Source organism: Peromyscus californicus, unplaced genomic scaffold (assembly GCF_007827085.1).
Source record: "Peromyscus californicus insignis strain IS unplaced genomic scaffold, ASM782708v3 Scaffold_23__1_contigs__length_62951481, whole genome shotgun sequence".
NCBI lineage: Eukaryota > Metazoa > Chordata > Mammalia > Rodentia > Cricetidae > Peromyscus > Peromyscus californicus.
Window position 1 is genome coordinate 35,867,836 of NW_026294534.1, and position 23,056 is coordinate 35,890,891.

Genomic DNA, 23,056 nt, shown 5'->3' on the forward strand with positions numbered 1-23,056 from the left:
TTTCATGATGCTGCCTCCCCCCCAATACTTTAGAAATGACTCAGTACTGAAGTGGGAGCTTGAGATTTAATGCTTGATGCAGCCTTTAAAAAAAAGCAGAAAAAATTTAAAGATATATAACAAGGTTTTTCTAGTAGTACTCTCTGTGGTAATTAAGATACTTTTAAATTTTATTTTGACTCAAACAGTAGCCACTAGCCAAATGTGGGTGTTGAATATGTGATAGGCAGTTAGAAAGATTAAGGAATTGAATGTTGATTTAATTTCATTTAAATCAAAGTAGGCACACGTGGCTAGTCCACATCGACTACACTGGTCAGGTCAAAGGGTTTTGTTCAAAGTATCCTGTCCTCACTTTTCAAAGGAGCTATTTTTAAGAACTACTACTATCAATAAAACGTAAATTTCTGTGTTCTTTTAAAATCGAAATCCCTTGGCTTGCCTAAGCAACTCTAAAGACTAGTATATCAAGCCAAATTGACTTGTGTGAGTAACAATGCCTCGGGAGATTTTGCATCATTGTGAGGACTGGTAATACGTGGTCAATTTCTAGTATCAACTGTGGCCCTAAAAGGAGTGCTGAGCATGCGTAGTTGCCATAGTGAAGTATAGAAGTGGGCTGGGCATTGACAGACTTGCTTGACAAAACAGTCTTCCCTTGGATTGCCTCCCCCCTCTCCCCCTTCCACAGGAATCTGGCGCTTCCCGGATACCCCTGGGTATGCAGGGGACTCTAAGGCTCTTACCCCTACCCCCCCTTTTTTCCTAGCCACCTAAAGCCTCCCCTTTCCTTACAAGAAACCACAGACTGAAAGGGAAAATATGGGGCTCGGGGAAACAAGTGAAACGATAGATAGGAAGTGCCTTTTAGGTGCTCGCTAGACACTTTCTAAGATGCTCAGTAAAAGCGGGTTGTCTGCACCACTGGATGTTACCCGTGTGGCAAACAGATGAGACCCAGTAAGGTTTGCTTTTAATGTACAATTTTTATCATGGGAAGCAGACACTGGTTCCATACTTCAGGTAGGGGAGTTCATTGGAGCTTGGAGCAGTCCTCAAGCTTAAGCACACACACACACACACACACACACACACACACACACACACACACACACACACACACACACACACACCACTCAGCCTTTTCATCTCATTCCTTACTGTTTGACACCCCCTAGCTTGGTTGGTCTTAACCTCTCAAAGCTATACAGACCCATGTATTTGCGCAAACGGATGAAAACATGTTGATAGAACCTGCCTCCAGTCCCCTCCCTTCCTTTCCGAGGCTCCTTAAAATTTAGTAACAATCTTTCGGGGCAGTGTCAATTTACATAAATGGCTCCCTTAGAATTTCATGTTGTTCAGGAGATGCATTTTGGTACTTTAGTGGCATTAAAAAAAAATCTCATAGCCGATATTTTCCCGGAGCCTGGACGCTTATATAAAAGCGACGCGTTCATTTATAAAGTAAGGTTCAACAGGGTTTGCATTTTTATAAATTTATGTCGTTTCGAGGTGTAGACGATTTGATTTGTGTATTAGGCACTACCACTACAGATCACTTGTAAGACACGTTAAAAATTGGCTCCGCCCCCTTCTCTTCCCCCTACCCCTCGAAATCTATGATTCAGACTAGGTCTAAAGACAGGAACATTTGGAAAGGATTTGGAGATTAAAAATACGACGCTGTGATTTTCAATACAAAGACCGCAACAGCGATAGACAACAGGAACTGTTTTTTTTTTTTTTTTTTTTTTTTTTTTAAATCACATCTCCAGAAGTTGGAGGACGACAAAGTCCGAGTCGTCCAGTAAGCCTGCAGAGACTGATCGCGCTTCCGCCCAGCAAAAACCCGGGCAGGCGACACGTTGCGACGAGTTTCAGCTGCAGAAGAGGAAGAGCATCATCTGCAGTCCGAGGCGTGGGAAACGCTGCCCAACCGGGTTTAGAAGCCCGGGAGGTAAGCGCAACGGGGGCCCTGGCGGGCTGATCCGGTGCTGAGTGCGAGGAAGCTTGCGCTCGGCGGAGCTCCAAGACTCGGCGGGGAGGAGAGGGGCGGACCTTTCCTCGTGTGGACGGCAGCGGCCAGGGAGATCACTGCGGCTAGGGAAGCGGCGACAGCCTGGGCGTCCGCAGCTGCCACTGGCTGGGAGGCCGACTGAAGCCGGAGAACCCCTTCTGCGCCCGGGAGCCGGGGGCGAGGCGGAGCCTTGACGTCACCTCCCCTCCCCCAGCCGCTCCTGGAGGGAGGAGTGGGGAAAGGAGGCAGAGAGATCGGCCGCAGTTGCCGGCCGTAACTCCTCAACTCGGCAGCTGGCTGCCTGGACATGTCCTAACAAACTTGGCTTCTCCTCGGCCCTCTCGCCAGACCTCGTGCGCGCTCTCTCCACCTCCTTTGGTGCTCAAAACTTTCCCCGGGTCGGAAGCCACTGGAAATGCGATCACCTGAGTCCCGACCGCACTGGAGGCTCGCACTCTGCTTGGGGATATGCTGAAGATCCAAGGGAAGCAAAGTTGGTACTTCGAGCCCGGCTCCTAACCAAAAATTCCAACGGCGTGGGATTTACCCAACTGCCGGGGACTGTAAGGAAGAGCATCGAGGACCGGGCTACTGTGGTGAGTTCTTTGTTCAGTGCATGCCTTGTAGAATTTAAGTTTAAACGTAAATGAAATAACGTGGGGGTGTTTCTCTGTAAGTGAGTGGGGGAATTCATGTGGCTCTCACAGGGTCTGCGCTCAGGGAACTGGGCTGCCCGCGGCCTTTTCGGGGCGCGGGAATGAAAGGCAAGCATGCGCAGCTTTTGGAATTCACAAAATACACACAGAGCGCTGTTCAAAAGAACTTGAGAAGCGAAGCCGTTTGTGCATTATATTCGGTGTAACTTGTTATAGAAATGGTGCCCAGGGAGGGCGCGTTGGGGACTGGGTGATGTGCAGTGGCGCAGCGCCCTCTAGTCCGAGCACCGGGCAAGGCGCGCTCCCAGCTCCTAGCTCAGTGCAGACCTCGAACTTGGACCTGCCGGGTACTCTAACGACGAGGACCAGACAGAGCTCGATCGCTTCCACCCCAGCCTTTCATTTATACCGGTCCACACTTAATACCTTTCCAAAAATCAGCTTACGTGGACTGGCTGCAGAAGCCGTGCTGGGGGAAAGGTTTTTAGGGGGAACAGTCCCCCTTCCACCTAATTTCCATGAGGCTCTGGGGACAGGGTCAAGGAAGATCGACTATTTAAAGGATGTTCGTGGAACTTGAACTACACTTCTCTTCATGTGAAGGCAATTCGCTCGTAGCCAAAAAGGTATCTCCATTTCGTTTTGTTGGTGGCTAAAGGATTAGCAAAATGTGGCAGCCTAGGAGACTGCATGCATCTTTGGCTTTCGGTGGTTCCTGTAGAGACCAAGTGCAACTTCTTCCAGGCAGTGAGGTTTATCAGTGAGCCTGGATAGTTAGGAATCTTAAGAATATATTTTAGTTCTAGTAAGCACTAATTATATATGTATGTATGTATGTATGAATGAATGATAATTTTTCTCAGGAATTCCTTTGTGCCATTTAGAGAATCCAGCGATTTAATGTTATGGAATGGTGTGTTTTTATACTTTTTATTGTTCTTTCCCTCTCCTAGCATCACAACCCCAGGCCGTCTCACATCCCCTCCCCCAACGGCTGGCTTTCTTGTGTGGTAGCTGTGTTTTGCTGAGAGTTAAAATTCCGTGAGGGTCGCAAACCGGTTGAGCTAGGAGATCAGGTCGTTTACCTTCTTCGCAGCATTCCGGGTATGGAACTGACCGTAACTCCGCGAGCACTTTGCGCGGTGGTAGCCGCGGCCAGTCGAGTCTTTGGGTTATGATGATGTTCGTATTTGCTGCTGGTTGTGAATTTGTGTGTGTTCCAAATAGTGAGCAGGGGAATAGAGAGCTGCGAATCAGCACACTCATTCTGCAGGCACTACTTTTTCTTCTTAAGCATAACCTGCTAGGCACCATTATTATTATTTTCAGTCATCTTCCTTTAAGGTGGCTTAAGAAGTGACATAAACTTTGAGCAAAAAAGAAAAAAAAATGCTCCCTTACCTAGTCTAGTGCCCCTGGCTGCTGTGCAGTTCGCCCTGCTGTCGCCTCCACCCGCTCCCTGGGAAATCTGATCTCTTCGTCGTCGCGGCGTTAAAATGTTCGAGCCCCCACAAACTTTCCGAGGTCAAGTCCTCCCCTCTTCTCTGGGCTGCGTCCCAAAGCGAGGCTGGCTTCGGCTGACTCTCAATTGCGCTTCAGCCGGTACCTGGAGCTGTGCCCAAGCCGGGGATGGACTTGCAGCCCTGGGATGCGCTGGCTGGGCGCTCGGGCGCCAGAGGGAGTTCTGCCAGTGGGGCGCCTGTTAGCTGGGGATCCCTCATTCTCGCTAGAGAACTTGTAGCTATGGGGCCAGAATCTCAGACTGCGGACCCTTGGGGCGGAATTAAACACTGAGAATGCGCCTAGGGAGGCTCAGCTGCCTCTGTCCTATAGACCTGGGGGCTGGGGGGGTGGGGGGCGTATGTCCCGGTGGCCGGCGTTGGGGTTCACCGCCCCCAGTCCAGGAGGGTCTGAGGTCCAACCCGAGTCTGCATTAACAGGTCTCGGGAAAACTTGTGTATTTTCCCTGGCCTTAATGTGGATTTCAGGAGGAAGTAAATTCCGACCTAACCTGCATTCCTTTCCAGACCCTCAGTAGTTTTTCACCCTGGTGGCTGCAGACTCGCTGAGCGAGGCATTCAAATGCCGATTCGGTGGATTTCCTGGAGGCTGGGAACAAGTCTAAAGAGATGCATGGGGAGAGGGGAGTGCATAGCCGTTGGTGACTTCTCCTCCTCCTTTACTGTCGTTTTTTTTGGGGGGGGGGTAAGCAAATGTTTCCCCTCTCCTAGCAGGGAACATCCAATAAAATTCCTCGCAGCAGCAACAGCAGCAGCAGCAGCTCGAAATTCTAGAACAGTCCCCAAACTGCCCCTCTCGCAGGAGTGCGAGCTGCTCCCAGCCGAACGCCGATCTTGGGAGTCCCCTGGAGCTTCTGACCCGGGGCGGGGCGGTCTCGAGCTGTGCGCGCACTGAGTCCCGGAGTCTGGGCGCTGCAGAAACGAGAGCCGGCGCAGGCAGGCGTGGCCGCGGGCGGAGGGATACACACGGCGGGGCGCTGGAGAGCGCGCGGGCCGGGCTGGACGCGGCGGGGCTGGCCGGCCGGCGGCGCCATGCGGACGTGCGAGCCCAGTGCGGCTCCCGGCACAGCAGTCTCCCGCCGGCGGGCGCGCTGAGCACCCCCCGGGCTGTGCGCCCGACCGACCGCACCGCCGCGACTTGGAGCCAACTTTGCAGTAAGTTTGCGGAGAGTGGCGTTGAGCCCTGGCGCGGCGGGTAGGTGCCCGCCGTCCCCTCCCACGCTTCTTCGGGCTGCACCGAGGCGGGGGGCTGGAGCCCGTCTCCTTGCCCAGTTCGCAGAGTTGAGTGGCGGACCGCGGCTCCAGGAGGCGGAGGCGGAGGGGGTGGAGGGACCCGAGGGACGTGCGGGGAATGGTGATTGCAGAGTCGGGGACAGTGCGCTGCGGTTCCCGGGACCAGCGCGGTACCCCGTGCAGCTCCAGACTGTCTGACCCGGGGGAGCCCGACTGCCCCGCTCCTGGTTCGACTCCTGTCCGTCTCGGCTTTGGAGCGTTTTTTTCCAAGGACTCAGATGAAAGCAGAGCCGATCGCCTGAGCGTGGGATCTTTGAAATGGAGTCGCAGAGTTTCTTAGATGTTCTGTGCCCGGAGGAGCGCAGCGCCGAGGTTGAATGCGGCTCCTTTTGCTAGGCTAAGCCGCGGGGGGAATTGTGCGGCCGGGGCAGTTGTCTATTTTCTGGAAGATAAACTTGGGAGGTCTTGATTAAAGCGAGGGTCGGCTTCACAGCCTTTACCATGCTTTCTTTTAGGAAGCTAACTTTTGGTTGTCTTGTAAGACTCCCTCCCTCTCCCTCCCCCCCCCCCCCCCCCCCCCCCCCGTGATGGGAATTGCAGGGACTTGGAAACAAGGAGACAATTGTGTGCTATAGCAAAGTAAATTCGCAAATATTTTCTATGTAGTTAATTTTTTTTTCATGTGCCTGGACTATGGTTTCATTAAGTGGCTTTTGTTAAGCAACTCCCGAGTGCGGGGTAGAGATTTTTTTTTTAAACTGGGAATTTGCATAGACAATTACAGTCAGAAAAGATTTAAAAGGCACGTACTTACCTTTGCACAAGTTGACTTCTGGTGCTTTCTATATTCTATATTTAATAGTTTAAGGACATATTTTTATGTCCCAATACTAAGGAATGGTGATGTTTTTCACATCAGCCTGAGAGTTTTAGCTATGCTGTCCATCCGCATACCCATCTTGTTGCATGTCCTCTCCAGTTGTATTGGTTCATTTTAGTTATTTGGCTTTGTGTCTTGAGGGATCAGTGCTCTGATCTGGCAGTTAGAACTTGCCATCTCTCCTTGTTCAATATTTTAATTTAAGATATACAGATATTTAAGACACGATTTTTTAAGAGAATGACGAAACTCCCAGTTTTGACTGAAGTAGTCTTTTATAAGCTTAATGTAAGTTTTGTTTAAAAGTTGGCCTTTGTGTGCCCATTTCTTAAAAAAAAATAACATCTTAAATGATTTAGGGTCTTTTCATTTTTTTTAAACCCCCACTGTGAAAGGAAGTAAGGTTGTTAGGGGCCTTCATAAAGTCATTTGGGCCACCTGTGAATTCATTTTTGAGGGTAAGTAGTCTCTAGGCATGTCTTTATTGGGTTCACGTCATGTATCAGTAGACTGTTCAGTTAAATGCACACTAAAGATGTGTGTTCAAAGTAGTAAGGTTTTCATTTCAATAACTCCGCCTCCCAGGGTATCTTCAGATTTAGCTCTTGAATCATCATCAGTGGAGAAGTCATTTCCTTACATGTTAGAAGTAGAGGGGACTTAGGGGAACCTCTGCTTAATGCTCTTAGGAGGCTTGCTAGGGCTGCTTGTTTTCTACCCAAGTCTGGCTGCTTTTTAACATAGACTCAATAAGCCAAATCCAGTCGGCACACTGTTGCATTAAATGCTGTCTAGGTGGCTGATTTGTAGCCTGAAGGACCTTACTTAATAGAGGAAGCTGCAAGGCTCTGCATTCTAATCTTCATGACTGGGAATTTACAGTAGGAAAGTACTCTTTTGAGCAGATTGTGTGGAAGATGGAGCCAGGGGCTATCTTGGGAGTCTCACTTAATGGTTAAATTACAGATGCTTGTTTGTCCTTAGACCCTGGAAAGGTGTTTTCAAATGGAATGACATCCAGCTTTTAAGATCAGAAAATTGCTACTTCTCCACGGAGAAGCAACAATAATTTAAAATATAAATTTCAATTTTATGGGTGCTTTGCCTGTTTGTGTGTGCCTGGTGCCCTCAGAGGCCAGAAGAAATCCTCTGGAAATGGAGTTACTCCAAATGGTCGTGAGTTGCCAGGTGGGTGCTGGGAATCGAACCTGGGTCCTTGGGAAGAACAGTCAATGCTGTAAACTGCTGAGCCATCTTCAACCACCACCACCCCACCCCCCACCTCCCACCCCCGTTTAAAAAATGCTCATCTTTTCTTTTCCATTTAAATGCTTCTCGGATTTTTGCTTAATTCCAAGAGATCACTGTATATGTGAAGATAAATACATTCATTACTTACATCCTTTGTATAAAGCCCTTTGGAAATTCAGTCCTTATTTAATTTTTGTCCTTCATAGCGTGTTAAAGCATAGGGCTTTGTGACAAAGTTGCTCTAAGACACTGATGTGGCGTCACCCGTAGCCAGTTGTGAAGGGTTTTGAAGTGGTAGTGACATCGTTTTGGACCAGCTAGGGATTAAGAGCCATATAAAGGGCCACCATCTATAATGCTGTTACTGATCTGGTGGGTGGTCATGTCTGAATTTTCTTTTGTTAAGGGGAACGGAGCACTCTTATATGATTATTCTGTGAATCCTCTCTCCGACTTAATTTTGCCTTCTGTTCTCTGTTCTTAGTCCTTTATCCATTGTCCATCGTCAGTCCAGCAACTGTGGGTCTTCCCTGTAAACATCGGGGCTTAGCACAATATAATACATGAGTGAACAAGTCAGGTTTCCTGTCCTTAAAGAGCTGAAGTCCGGTGAGGGAGAAGGATAAATCAGTTCGGTGTAGGAAGAGGTCTTTTAAGATCAGAATGGTGCATCACAGCACTTGAGCAATCTGTGACTTCTGGAGGAGGTGGATCAGGATGAGTTCCTCATGATGGGTGGGGGGGAGCGGGGAGCAAGGGGCAGGGGCAGGGGGTGGAGTGGGCTGTAGGGAATGGCAGTACAGAGTGTGTGTGGATTGTATGCTTGATTGTGGTTTGCTGACGAGAGAGAAAAGAGACCAAAGCTGCAAGAAAACGAAAGCTCTGGGGAGTTACCCCTGAAGCCGCTTCCAACCTAGGTTCACTGGACTTAGCAACTGTCTTCTTTTGGCCAGGGTGGCACACAGAACAGTAAGTGAGCGTGGCGGAAGTTGGCTTGTGAAGACCAGAGGATAGTTTTTATGGGGCAAAGGTTAAGGACAAGAAAACAAGGAAATGCCGAAGAGAAAGGTGAAGCCACTACACTATATTAGCAGAGTTACATTTGCGTCATCTTTCAGACGGGAGGCGTTGTACCTGTCGCCTCAGATTCCAGCCCTCAGCCACTGGTTGGAATCCTGGGCTCCGGACAGCTTGGCTGGACACAAGCCTGTGAGAAAGTAAGTGATACTAGGGTTACATTAGATAAGGAGGTAGAGTTCAGATTATCAAAATTCTTTATAAAAACCTAATAGGAGTATACCAAGTCAGGCCCAGTGATGATGACTTGCTTCTTCTCTTGCAGAGGACCTGAGTTCTGTTCCCAGCACCCCCATTGGTGGCTAGCAACAGCTTACATATAATGCAGCTGTAGGGGATGGGAGGCCTCCCATGCGCGCATGCTCCCACACAAGACACATAATTTAAGATAAAGTATATCTTAGAAGAAGAAGCTGAACTAGCAGGCAAAGGGGAAATTCTAAATCTTATTCATATGAGGATGTAATATCCAAAGGAAAGAAGTTTGAGTAGAGGCGACAGGATACAGTGAGAAAACAGGTTTTCTAAGAAAGTTTAAATACTGTGCCTGAAGAAGTGCACATAGGAACCGGGTGGTAACTGCACAGATGTGTGTGTGTGTGGGGGGGGGTGCAGTTCTGAGAAATGAAAAACAAATTGACAAGTCTAGGTAACATTCTATAAATAGAGGTTTGACAGGAGTGGAAGGTCATCCAAACTCTGAATTGGAGGGGGCGAGGGGCAAGAAGGGATGGGGGAGGGCAGCCGGCAGCTGTAAAGACTGTATTTCAATCCCCCAGTTTCTCAAAGAAACGGAGCCCCCAGGATTGAGTGACCTCCCTGACTTCACTCAGTTGGATAGTGCCGAAAGCTGGGCCTAGATGTCAGTTTTATGTCTTCTGGTCCCTTCCTTCGTGTTTGATTCCTTAGCTTGTAGATTTGAGTGATGTGGGGAGTTAGGACGGCGCTTCCCTGGAATATAGGGAAAGGACAGTAGGAAACCCACAGGGAGCCAGTCTGACTTAGAGCAGCTGGTACATCTGGAAGTTTGTTCTCTAGGTGGTACCTGAGAGGGTGGACTCAGCTGTGGGCGGTCCTGTTGGACGCTCGGAGGGTGAGGTCTTTAAGGTGGCAATAGGTTTTGTGTAGGAAGATGGCTGGGAGGTGATGTTTGTCATACTGTACTCTCAGGTGAGTGGGGTACAGAGCAGCGGTAGAGAGAATCAGGAACGGGCACCGTCTTTTCAGTGGTTGTTTTTTAGTGTGTCGTGGGTTGCTTTTCTGTTTTAGGCACGCGGGCAATGGAAAGGACACGGGATATTGTTGAGGGAGGTGAGTGGCATGAAGCATGGCATATATAAAGATCCCAGCAGGTGGACACAGAAGAAGGTCATTTGGCTTGACATTAGCTTGTGATGCCTGAAGAAGCTGTGTGTGTTGCCTGCCAGGAAGGATGTGAAGGATTTCTGTAAGGCGTCTGAGGATAACAGTGGTTTTAGGGGAGAGAAGGAAATGTGGAAACAACTCAAAGAAGTGCTGAGAAAGTACTTTTTATTGAGATCTTTGCCAGTATAAAAGAAAAATAAGGGTGTTAGTTTAAAGGAAATGCAGGGTTGGGAGCCGTTTATTTTTAAGCAGGGAGGAACCTGTGTTTATAGACTCAGCAGAAGATTGAAGGAGGGAAGGGGTGGTTGAGGTCTGAGCTCTAGAGCTGCAGAGGGTGCAGGGCTTCCTGGTGTCAGGGTGTTGGCCCCATCTCTTAGGTGTGGGAAGAGAGAACGGGACTAATGACTCCCTCCAGAGAGGAAAGAAGGTGAGGGGCTCTCACTCCAACTTCACTCTTGTGGAACTTTCGCTTCCCTGTGTAGTGAAGTACCGGTGTGTGCCCTCAGGTGCACGGGGGGGGGGGGGGGGGGGGGGGGGGGGGATAATTTGGCTCTTCCGAAGCCATGCTAATTTGGGAGTGGAAGAAGTAGCCATGGTAATTGCCGCTTACTGCTCCAAAGCATCCTGTAAATGATTTCTGTCTGGAGAGAAAAAGCACATTAGGTGGTAGGGAGTTAAATCCCGGGAGGCAGACAGCCTGTTTCTGTGGGCAGAGTTTGTCCTGGAACGTGGGTGTGACGAGCAGAGAAGGAGCAACGTAAACTTCGATGGCCCCCGTCCGGAAGAGAGGGGTGAAAGAGAGAGGTGAATCCAGGGATGCCTTGTCGGCCGAGACGCCTGTCGTGTCGTCTCCCCCCTCCACTTACTGTCTTGACTTATGTCAACTAGAAAAGCCCGCTTCATAATTCTCATAGCCTTGTTCCCACAGATTCATGTACCTAGTAAATTATATTCATATGCACATCATCAAAAACTGGGTTTACCTTTCTTAGAGTGAGAATACCTTCAACATTTATTTTGGGGCCAGTGAAATGGCTCAGTGGGTTTAAAAACAAACAAACAAACAAGCAAACACAAAGCCTGATATCTTGAGTTTGGTTCCCGGAGCCCATATGGTGGAAGGAGAGAACGTAACCCCTGCAAAGTTATCCCCGGATTTCCACGAGCACTTAACCCCGTGCACACATTCACACACATGCCCTTGAGAACTCATGCAAATGAGTAAATGTATTTAATTTTGTTTTGTTTTGTTTTGTTTGGAGAAGATAAATCAGGGGAACGCTGAAGTTTTCCATTCTGAGGAGGGCTGTAGTTCTGCCCTGTGTGTATTAGGTACTTGAAGATGGTCTTCAGATTGGAGTCAGATTATTGATCCTTTCAAAGTCATATTTAAGAGAAGGCCTGCTGGGGTAGTCACACTGTTTTGCCTCTCCAGTTAAATTGAAGAACAGAGAGAGTTACCAGGAGTAATCACGTGATAAACACCACGCTGGAAGCTGCCACTCTAGTTCATGGTCCCCTCCCCTATTCCCTGAAAATTCTGTTGAATTACAGGTTAAAAAAAACAAACGAGCCGGGCGGTGGTGGCACACGCCTTTAATCTCAGCACTCGGGAGGCAGAGCCAGGCGGATCTCTTGTGAGTTCGAGGCCAGCCTGGACTAACAAGTGAGTTCCAGGAAAGGCACAAAGCTACACAGAGAAACCCTGTCTCGAAAAACCAAAAAAAAAAAAGAAACAAAACTAGTGTGTACCCAGAAAACAGAATTTACTTGTGAGTTCTTTGTTGCAAGAATAGAAGCCCCTGTGATTACTGTCTGGCTTAATTCATTGGAAAAAATGGACCTTAGTGCCTCTTGGGTCTCCCCGTTGTAAATATTTCTGGAAACTACCAATTGATTATAACTAAGGAATGGTCTTCTTCTTTGGGGAGGGGTTTATTTTGCTTCTCATTTATTTCGCTTCTAAATAATTTTACAGATCATTAAATATTTTTTCTAATACACAGTATTCTTTTAAAATAAGTCACTTGCATTCAAACTGTTTGGGACAACTTGTGCTGTCCAAATGATTTTTGTCCACCTGTTGCTTTGAAAATGTGATTTTCTTTTCAATTTAAGAGATACTTAAACAAACAAGCTTTAAGGATGGCATTAAGGGGAGTGTTGGCTTAGTGGCTGTGTCAGGACTTAGTAGTTATGAAGCATTGAGTCCAATCTCAACACAAGCGACAGTAAAATGAACGTGAAACTCTAAACTACAATAACAAATTAAACCATGGTGTCACTTGCTGATGTTGAAGAGTGTGTGGACTGCTGTGTGTGTGTGGGGGGGCACAACACGTAGCTCTTAACTTTAATTTTGGTGTTTTTTAATCTCATAGAGTGAAAAGTTCAATAATGTTTTCCTCATATGTAGAGGATAAACATGGCCACTTGCGTGTGTCAGGTGACCTCAATTCTAAGTCTTGGTGTTGAACAGAATTCTTGTGTTTGAGATGCTGCCGTGTCTCTGAAACATGGGAACTGCTTTTAAATCTTAAAATTTTAGGTAAAAATAGGTGAAGCAGAAAAAAAATCCACTTTTTAGGAGATATTATTAATCCTATAGAAATTAGTAGTTATGGTCTCAGCACAGACACTGTGTGCTGTTCATGAAGAATGTGCATTCGCAGTAATTGAAGCATTATACATGAAGGCCTCTAGTGAAGAAATATGAGGATAGTAATATTTTACTTTTACCAGAAAAGTTATTTTTTCTTGTGCATGTATGGGTTTTAGAAATCTATACTAAAGATATTTAAGGGGACCCCAGGCTCCTTTCCCTGAAGGTTGAGCCTAGTACACATTCTGTTTTGATTTTGGAAAATATAAATTAGAAGCACAACTTAATTATGAGTTCATGCCCTGTGACCGCCTTCTAAATATCAAAGCATAGCCCTGGGCTGAGATGAGTTTTGGAGTTTAATTTTCATAAGTATGAAACTTAGATAAGAACACACTTTTTAGACAAAATGGTGGGTCCTCTCTCCTCCTGTGTAATTGTTTGTTTTGCGTAGAGTAACAGCTGTAATTTGATTATGACACGTTATAGTGAAACCCAAGTCCACAGTTCCTTATTAATACTTCTGTAGGGTCAATAATATTCCCCTAGAACTGATTTTTTTTTTAATTATATGATGTATTTAGTAATTTTACCTAACTCCAGTTGCATTCTGTTAGCAAATTCAGAGTTTAAAGAGAACAAATCGGTTGTGAATGGTAGTCAGTGTGGTCCAGGAAGTTACTGAGCCTGTGATGATGTGTTCAGTGGAGCCTGTGAGTTGGTTATGGAGAGAGAGAGAGGTGTTTGGGGATCCTGAGAGGATGCGGGCAGGGGCAGTGTGTTCACGGAGAGAGGACAGCTGTATGTACTGTTTATCTGTTAGGATTTCTCTTGTGATTGAGGAGTTGGGAGGGGACCCAGGGTCTCTCTGTGGTGCCAGGAAGGGCATCCTGGCAGTGGCTGGCGTGCATGGGGCATGCCCAAGTCCGGATGTTAAGTTCCAAGCACTCAAGGAGACTGGCATCTGGAGTTTCTTGTCACCCCGTTTCTAGTTCTTTGTTTCCTCACCTCCTCAGTTGCTAATTTGGCTCCTTTGCCTTTCTTCTCTTCCCCTGCTGCCTCCCTCTTCATTAAGGCTCCATCCTTGCCTGGCCTTTCCTCCCCTTCCTAGCTTTAAAAGCTCTCCTTATCATGATGATTTCTTAGATCAGTACCTCCAGGCTGGAGCCTTCTTACTTAACTCTATCTGCTGGCTTGAAGGCTTTAATAGCCTAACTGTAGCCTCTGTGTGTTAGTCACCTCTGTCTTCGCTGTGGTAGATACCTGAGGTCACCTACTTAGGAGGAGGCATGGGGGTAATTTGGTTCTTGGTTTCTGTCCTTGGTCACTTGGCCCTGGTTTTTGGTCTGTGATGGCATCTCTGTGGGAACCTGTGGAGAAGGTCTGTTTACCTCGTCATGACTAGGCAGCAGAGAGGTGGGGGTGGGGAGACAGGGAGGGAGCTGGGGGTCCCAATAGCCCCTTCAAGATCATGCCTCCAGTGACATAACTCCCTTCCTCTAGACCCCACCCATGTCTAATGACGCCATCATCTCTCATGGGTGCCACAGGCTAGCTACCAAGCCTTTGGGGGAACTCTTCCGAACAGCAGCAATCAGAACATCTTGTGGTAGTGTGAACTGCTGGCCCCATTTCCAGGCCGTCCTTTTGTTCTCTGACCCTGCTAGTAAAGGTGCTGTCCTCCTTGTTCAATGCCATGGTCTTGAATTTTTTTTTTTTTTTTTGGTTTTTCGAGACAGGGTTTCTCTGTGTAGCTTTGCGCCTGTCCTGGAACTCACTTGGTAGCCCAGGCTGGCCTCGAACTCACAGAGATCCGCCTGGCTCTGCCTCCCGAGTGCTGGGATTAAAGGCATGCGCCACCACCGCCCGGCGCGGTCTTGAAATTTTTGATACTTCAATGTGCCTTTCTGTCTCTCCCCTCGTTCATCAGAGAACCTTGCAACAGACGCAGAGTTTGACCGCTTCTTCCCACCTCCGGCATTAATCATGATGGCTCACATAACCCTGGCTTTTCACCTGTCTTATTATGTAGCAGCCTCAGATTGGGGGTGCCCCCCCCCCCCGCTGGCTTCGACCCATGCTGCCCACATTTCTCAACGTGGCGTCCATAGGGATCCCTTCTTGCAGTCAGTGACCACATGTCCCTGCTCCAAATCCCCCTGCAGGTTCTCATTTTATTAGGAGTAAAATCGAGGGTCATAAAATGTGGTTGAGTAAATATATACATGGTAAGAATGGACAAGTCAGCCTCAGAATTCTGAGTTGTGGGTTGTAGTCTTTACCTGAGAAACTGTCGGCTACTTACTGGCCTCCCTCCAGAGAGTGTCGTACAGAAAAGCGGGGAAGGAAGTGACCTGACTGTGAAGAAAACCGACAAGATCTCAGAGGAGGTTGGGGCCAGGTCAGTGTCAGCACTGGGATGTCATGTGTGTGTCACTTGGATGATGTGTGGAAGATGACATGACAAAGTCCAGTGCCTGACGATAATGGCTCCGTAGTACCGTGCTCATGGGTGATGCTGATGCAGAAACTCTGCAAATATTCTCTCAATGTAAGATGATTTTACAATAAAACTCTACGTGTTTTTTTTTTCTCTCCCTGTCTCTGTCCCTGCCTTCTTTCCCTCCCCTACTGTGCTCCAGCCCTACTGTGCTCCAGCCCCAGGGCTCTCTCATTTTTTTTTTCCTCATTCCATTGTGTTCTAGAGAACCCAGGCATTACTTTCCAGAAATGTCACTCATGCTAAGCTTGAGAAGTACATTTGAATATGAGTTTCTCCTTTCCCCAGGTTCTTGTGCAGTCTCTGGCTATGGGCTTCTTCCACAGCGCTTACCCCTCATCCACCGGGCTCCTTTTCTCATCATAGCCTATTTGGCTTACTGGGCAGTGCATCATCCATCAGATGTCGGAAGTTGGGTTTACTTTCAGTCCCCCAGCATCTAGAGATAGACCTGACTCACAGCAGTTGTGCATTAAATATTGGTTGAAGGACTTAAGTAGTTAAAAGAGCAAGCAGGTGATAAACATAATTTAACTAAAAATGGATACAGTGCAGAACAAATGAATATATCTCCCTGTCTGCTTATTCCTTCTCCCTCCAGATGTTACAGATGTGAGCTTTGTCAGGCATTTGTGAGACTGTCAAGAATTTCCCTCAGTATGAAGCCTATCCATATACATGCACATGCACACAGTTTTTCTTCCCTCCTTTGTTTTTTTTTTTTTTTTTTCGAGACAGGGTTTCTCTGTGTAGCTTTGCGCCTTTCCTGGAACTCGCTTTGGAGACCAGGCTGGCCTCGAACTCACAGAGATCCACCTGCCTCTGCCTCCCGAGTGCTGGGATTAAAGGCGTGCGCCACCACTGCCCGGCTTTCTTCCCTCCTTTGGCAGACATAAATGGGATCAGCTTAGTTTTGTGAGTCCATTTCCCTACATATCTTTACACATCAATCTGTTGGATGCCATCTTGTTTTGGATGGCTGTGTATTATTTTTACATGTAAAACTAAGCGAACACGTTGAAGTGGTTACATAGAATTTTGATGTGACCGTTCCTTGTGAAGTGGATCCTAGTAACATTGTCTCCAAAAGCATAATATGCTTCTCAAGGACATCACCCGTTCATCGTCATTTCTGTAGATAGTCTCTGAAGCATTTTCCTAACACGTACTTTTATATTCCGAGTTCAAGTGTACTTGGATTATGATCTTTGCCTTTCTTAAATCTGTACATACCAAGAACGGTGACATTGGATAGCATGACCTTGACGCCTGCAGTTGAGGAATGGAAATTTTCTTTCCGTTTTGTCAAAATTCCAGGATTGTTTTTTAATAAAAATTTAAATTTCCCCCAAAATATTAGAACTGGTGAGCAGATTGAGTTTTTTTTTTTTTTTTGTAGCGGTGGTTCTGGGAGAAGTTTTTTATTTTGTTAAGTAATCCTTGTTGGAGGTCAGAGATCTGTGTGATTTCCTGACTCCGTCTGCTGAGAAGGTGGGGTAGCTGTGGAGCAGGTTAGGGTGCCCAGCTTGAACTTCATTCAGTATCCATTAGGCTTCTAATTGCTTTAGACATACCAGTCTCTTCTTCCCCCCCCCCTCTAATAAAATGACTAATGGGGCAAGTTGGCAGTGGCTGAGCTAAGATGCTGCAGATTAATGTGGCCTTCCTAATTTTGCTGGGCTGTCAAGCTGGCCCTCCAGTCTGCTGTTCTTTTCACCTTTGCTAGCTCTCACAACTTACGCATATTAATTAATCCGAGGGTTACTTCGCAAGGGTGCGTTTCTGTACTGTGCTGTCAGCGCCGGGCGTTTGTGAAAATGCATTGATTTCCCTTTTTTTTTTTTTTTTCCCAGGCTGAATTTGTTGGCCTGAGGAAGAACAGCTGGTCGGAGAAAAAGCCCCATTCTCTGGCCAGATCTCAGCCCCGTGGACCTGGCCTACCTTCCCACTTGTTAAAGGCCGCCCTTTGTTCAGGCTCCCTCCTTTCCCCTCCCGAGTCACCCTCTGCCCTTCCTGCAGTTCTGCCTCCCTGCTACCTTGATACGATGCTTTGATGATTGAGTTTCTATGTATGCCTATCTCGTCTTTTATTGGTGACTTCTGGGTGACAGGTTGTTCAGGGTTTTGAAGATACCAGACCCTTGAACAAGGGATTATTGACAGCAGTGACCGTGAAATGGCCATGTGCAGGGTGAGATTCGCTTCTTTGCCTTAGAAAGAACTGTTAGCTATTCAGGTTTTCATATTATAAAATGACCTTTTACTGTGTGCTCATGTTGGTGTTTAGAAATTACTTGAGTACGAATTTGATGGTAGTGATGACTGTAATTCCTTCAGATAGTTTTATAGTACTAAATGAGACAGTAAAGACATGCTATAGGGAGTGAACTTAATTATTTTTATGAAGAAAATAATTTCAGGATAAATTTTGAAAGAAGGTTACAAGCTATCATTATATAAGAGCCCGTAAAAGCCCCGTTTAGGGCTTTTTTCTAGAAGCTTTGCATGTTTACAGTACTGTGTTAGCACAAGTTTGTAAGCTTCCCTGACTAGGTGAAACATGCCTGTCAGTCTAGCAGTGGGAGACGGAGGCAAGAGGATCAGGAGTTCAAGTCCATCCTCAACTCCATCATGAGTTTAAAGCCAGCCTCAGTTACAGGAAGTCCTGTCTCAAGGAATTCCCCTTTCCCTCTCATGAAAATAAGTTTATAAGATTTTGAGAATGTAAATTCTGGTGTGTAAGAGAAGATATATAATATCCATTACCTGTCTATTTAAAAACTGACCTTTATGTTTGCCCTGAAGACTTAAGTATAACAATAAAATTCAGGGCTGTGGAGAGATGGGTCAGTGGTTAAGAGCACTGCTCTTGCAGAGGACTTGGGTTCTTGGGTTCGAATCCCAGCACCCACATAGCAGCTCACACCCATCTGTAACTCTATTTCCAGGGCCTCCGACATTCTCTTCTGGCATCTTTAGGCACTACGTGCATGTGCACAGAAATACATCTGAGTTCACAGATACACACTTATACACATGAAAACAATATTAACAAGATTGCTGCCAAACATAATTCTAGACTTGTTAGAGTGTTGTTTGTATTGAAAAGCAATTAGTTATATTCTGTGTAGGTGGGAAATGCTTCCTTAAATGTAATTAATTTATAATTTATTCTTATCCTGATAAAACTTATAATTTATCCTTAATTTATAATTTACTTGTGTTTTATTTCCCCAGATAACACTTCTTACTTCCTCTCTTACAGGCGGCCGAGAATTAAACAATGGGGAGACACTTGGCCTTGCTTCTGCTTCTCCTTCTTCAGCATTTTGGAGGTAGCGATGGAAGCCAAAGACTTGAACCGCCGGCCCCCTCTCTACAGTTTACACACTTCCAGTACAATGTCACTGTGCACGAAAACTCGGCAGCCAAAACCTATGTTGGCCACCCTAGAAAGATGGGCATCTACATCTTAGACCCCTCGTGGGAGATAAGGTACAAGATCATCTCCGGAGACAGCGAAAACCTGTTCAAAGCTGAAGAGTATGTTCTTGGAGACTTTTGCTTTCTAAGAATAAGGACCAAAGGAGGAAATACAGCTATCCTTAATAGAGAAGTGAGAGACCATTATACACTGATCATCAAAGCGGTTGAAAAAAACAGCAACACTGAGGCCCGCACCAAGGTCAGGGTACAAGTGCTGGATACAAACGATCTAAGGCCATTATTCTCGCCCACCTCTTACAGTGTTTCTTTGCCCGAGAACACAGCCATAAGGACCAGTATCGCGAGAGTCAGTGCCACGGATGCGGACATCGGCACCAACGGTGAATTTTACTACAGCTTTAAAGACCGCACTGACATGTTTGCTATCCACCCAACGAGTGGCGTGGTTGTTCTGACTGGCAGGCTTGATTTCCTAGAGACTCAGCTCTACGAGCTGGAGATCCTGGCTGTGGACCGGGGGATGAAACTGTATGGTAGCAGTGGGATCAGCAGCATGGCCAAGCTGACGGTTCATGTGGAACAGGCCAACGAGTGTGCGCCCGTGATAACGGCAGTGACATTGTCACCCTCTGAGCTGGACAGGGACCCAACATACGCTATTGTCACGGTGGAGGACTGCGATCAGGGTGCCAACGGGGAGATAGCATCTTTGAGCATTGTGGCTGGCGACCTTCTGCAGCAGTTTAAAACAGTGAGGTCTTTCCCAGGGAGTAAGGCATTCAAAGTGAAAGCCGTTGGGGGCATCGATTGGGATAGCCATCCTTATGGCTACAATCTGACCCTCCAGGCTAAAGACAAAGGGACTCCTCCCCAGTTTTCCCCAGTGAAAGTCATTCATGTCCTTTCTCCGCAGTTCAGAGCTGGGCCCGTGAAGTTTGAAATGGATGTTTACAGAGCTGAGATCAGCGAATTTGCTCCTCCACATACACCTGTGGTCCTAATCAAGGCCACTCCTAGTTACTCCCACCTGAGGTATGCGTTTAAAAGCACCCCTGCCAGAGCTAAATTCAGTCTGAATCCCAACACCGGTCTCATCTCCATCTTAGAACCAATTAAAAGGCAACATACCTCATCCCGTTTTGAACTCGAAGTGACAACCAGTGACAGGAAAGCTTCCACCAAAGTCGTGGTGAAAGTTGTAGGTGCCAACAGCAACCCCCCTGAGTTTACCCAGACTGCCTACAAAGCATCCTTCGACGAGAATGCGCCCGTCGGTACCACCGTGATGAGGGTGAGCGCAGTAGACCCCGACGAGGGTGAGAATGGGTACGTGACTTACAGTATTGCAAACTTAAATCACGTGCCGTTCGTCATTGACCACTTCACCGGCTCCGTGAGTACTTCCGAGAACCTGGACTATGAGCTGATGCCTCGAGTGTACACGCTGAGGATCCGTGCCTCCGACTGGGGCTTGCCCTACCGCCGGGAAGTCGAAGTCCTTGCCACGATTACTCTCAATAATCTGAATGACAACACCCCCTTGTTTGAGAAGATCAACTGTGAAGGGACCATTCCCAGAGACCTAGGTGTCGGGGAGCAGATAACTACGGTTTCCGCCATTGACGCCGACGAGCTTCAGTTGGTGCGCTACCAGATCGAAGCTGGGAACGAGTTGGATTTGTTTGGCTTGAACCCCAGCTCTGGGGTCCTCTCCTTAAAGCACTCGCTCATGGATGGCTTGGGTGCAAAGGTTTCTTTCCACAGTTTGAGAATAACAGCCACAGATGGAGAAAATTTTGCCACGCCACTGTATATCAACCTCACGGTGGCTGCCAGTCGCAAGCCAGTGAACTTGCAGTGTGAAGAGACCGGTGTTGCCAAAATGCTGGCCGAGAAACTGCTGCAGGCGAATAAATTACACAACCAGGGAGAGGTGGAGGATGTTTTCTTTGATTCTCACTCGGTCAATGCCCATGCCCCACAGTTCAGGAGTACTCTTCCAGCTGGAATTGAGGTGAAGGAGAACCTCCCTGTGGGTGCCAATATAGTTTCCATGAACGCGACTGACCTTGACTCTGGCTTCAATGGGAAACTTGTCTATGCCATTTCTGGAGGAAATGATGACAGTTGCTTTATTATTGACATGGAAACCGGAATGCTCAAAGTCTTATCTCCACTCGACCGTGAAGTAACGGACAAATACACCCTGAATATTACCGTGTATGACCTCGGTATACCCCAGAGGGCTGCATGGCGTCTTCTAGATGTCACAGTTCTGGATGCCAATGATAATCCACCCGAGTTCCTACAGGAGAACTATTTCGTGGAAGTGAGTGAAGACAAGGAGATAAATAGTGAAATCATCCAGGTGGAAGCCACTGACAAAGATCTGGGCCCCAGTGGACACGTGACATACTCGATTCTCACAGATACAGATAAGTTTTCCATCGACAGCGTGACAGGGGTGGTAAAAATTGTCCGACCTTTGGATCGTGAAGTGCAGCCTGTGCATTACTTAAAGATTGAGGCCAGGGACCAAGCCACAGAAGAACCTCAGTTGTTCTCCACTGTGCTTTTGAAAGTGTCGCTCGATGATGTTAATGACAATCCACCCAAGTTCATTCCACCTAATTACTCTGTGAAAGTTCGCGAAGATTTACCAGAAGGGACCATCATCATGTGGTTAGAGGCCTATGATCCTGATGTAGGTCAGTCGAGTCAAGTGAGGTACAGTCTCCTGGACCACGGAGAAGGCCACTTTGATGTGGACAAACTGAGTGGAGCAGTTAGAATTGTCCAGCAGCTTGACTTTGAGAAGAAGCAGGTGTATAATCTCACCGTAAGGGCCAAGGACAAAGGGAAGCCAGTGTCTCTGTCTTCCACTTGCTATGTGGAAGTTGAGGTCATTGATATGAATGAGAACTTACACCCGCCAGTGTTTTCCAGCTTTGTGGAGAAGGGGGTGGTGAAGGAAGATGTCCCAATTGGCTCATCCGTGATGGCCGTGTCAGCTCATGATGAGGACACAGGGAGAGATGGAGAGATCCGGTACTCCATTAGAGATGGCTCTGGTGTCGGCGTCTTCAGGATAGATGAAGTCACAGGCGAGTACCTTTGTCGCTTTCGTTGAATGTTCCCCCTCCTATCTCTTCGCGGCTTTGCTTCGTAATTCCCAGTTGGTTTCTGTGAGGGCTCAGCATTGAAGTACTTACATGTGTTTTTGTCCCCTTGGGCTGTGAAGATAGAGGCCTTAAGCCATGAGGTTGGACCCAAAGGAACTGAAGGATTAAGTGTACGTAAGATGCACGAAAGAGAGTTGGGATCGTTAACACCGATCGTGATCTCTTAAATTTGAACTCTATTATCGAGATCACCATTGTGGTTTTGTAGTAACTTTGAAAAGCATTCTGGTTGAGGCGTTGCATGCTGGTAGATTTGCATCAACACCATTTGGCATGCCGTCTAGGGGCTGTTGCACACCTGCAAAATTATGCAATGTACCCAGAGATTTTACATGCAAAAACTTTTTTTTTTTTATCATCTGCTTTACCCAGTCCAGGATATGAGAGGCTGTTGTAGGTAATGGAATGTTGAACTGAAAAGACCTGGCTGGCAGCTGCCTTTTTCAGTCATGGTCTTGGACAAGTGAAACACTTCTTAAAATTAATTTATTTTTATCTATAAGGTGAACAAGTTCAGGTTTTGTTTTTTTTTGTTTTTTTTTTTTTTTACTTTTTATTTTGTTATGCTGTATGATACTGGGGTTTGAACCTAGGACCCTCTGCATGCTGGGCAAGCACTCTGTACAGAGCTTGGTATATCCTCAAGGCTTATGTGAGGAAGTAGTGAAGTAACGTGTTGGATTTATTAATCCTTTTTCTTTTTTTTGGAATGAAAAAAGCAGTGTTTTGCTAAAATATGCGTTCCTCTAGAATGCAGTTCTAAAACTGGAGTCTCCAGGGCAGCCAGTTCTTGAGTCTGTACTGTTTTTCTTTGAGTATACAGATTCTGTACAAGTCAATGTCTAATGGGGCATGAGCTTTATAGGACAGGCATTTTCTTCCTCCAGCATCCAGCCCAAAGTGCTCAGTGCCCAGAAGCTGCTCGGTAAGCAGTAACATAATAAATAGGTAAATAATGTAGGTCTTAGCTCTGACCGCCTCTCCCTCTGAGTGTGCTAAATAGAGGGAAACTAAATGTTCTAGCTAGCACCAGTCAGATCTAGCTCTGCCTCAGTTTACTGCTGATGCTCTTTTACAGATCTATTCATTCTAAAAGGACCCTTATTAAATTAAAGATTAGTTTGTTTGGTAATACCCCACACATAAAACTGCAACAGAAGCCCATAGGCTTTTAGCCATAATTCACCCTAGAACCTATACTGTCATCTAAGGGTGCATAGCATGTGGAAATACAGGGTTTTTTTTTAATTATATTTTCTATTAATTCAAGGGGTTTTCCCCTAATTGATTATATTTCACTGGCATCACTCATGTAGACTTCTC

General features: G+C 46.8%; 1 protein-coding gene across 8 annotated transcripts in view; it reads left to right on the forward strand.

The window, feature by feature from the left end:
• Positions 1-1,808: 1,808 nt before the first annotated feature.
• Positions 1,809-23,056, forward strand: part of Fat1 (FAT atypical cadherin 1) — a 123,777-nt gene continuing 102,529 nt past the window's right edge. For 4 of the 8 annotated variants that reach the window (XM_052752120.1, XM_052752123.1, XM_052752126.1 and 1 more), the window contains exons 1-2: positions 1,811-2,616; positions 18,370-21,655. In XM_052752120.1, coding sequence (XP_052608080.1) covers positions 18,388-21,655 — 3,268 coding nt within the window. In that variant the 5' untranslated portion in view covers positions 1,811-2,616; positions 18,370-18,387. Of the gene's footprint in view, positions 2,617-2,982; positions 3,303-5,232; positions 5,352-18,369; positions 21,656-23,056 lie in introns of those variants that run through there. The other 4 variants (XR_008221439.1, XM_052752127.1, XM_052752122.1 and 1 more) reach the window with 4 other exon arrangements.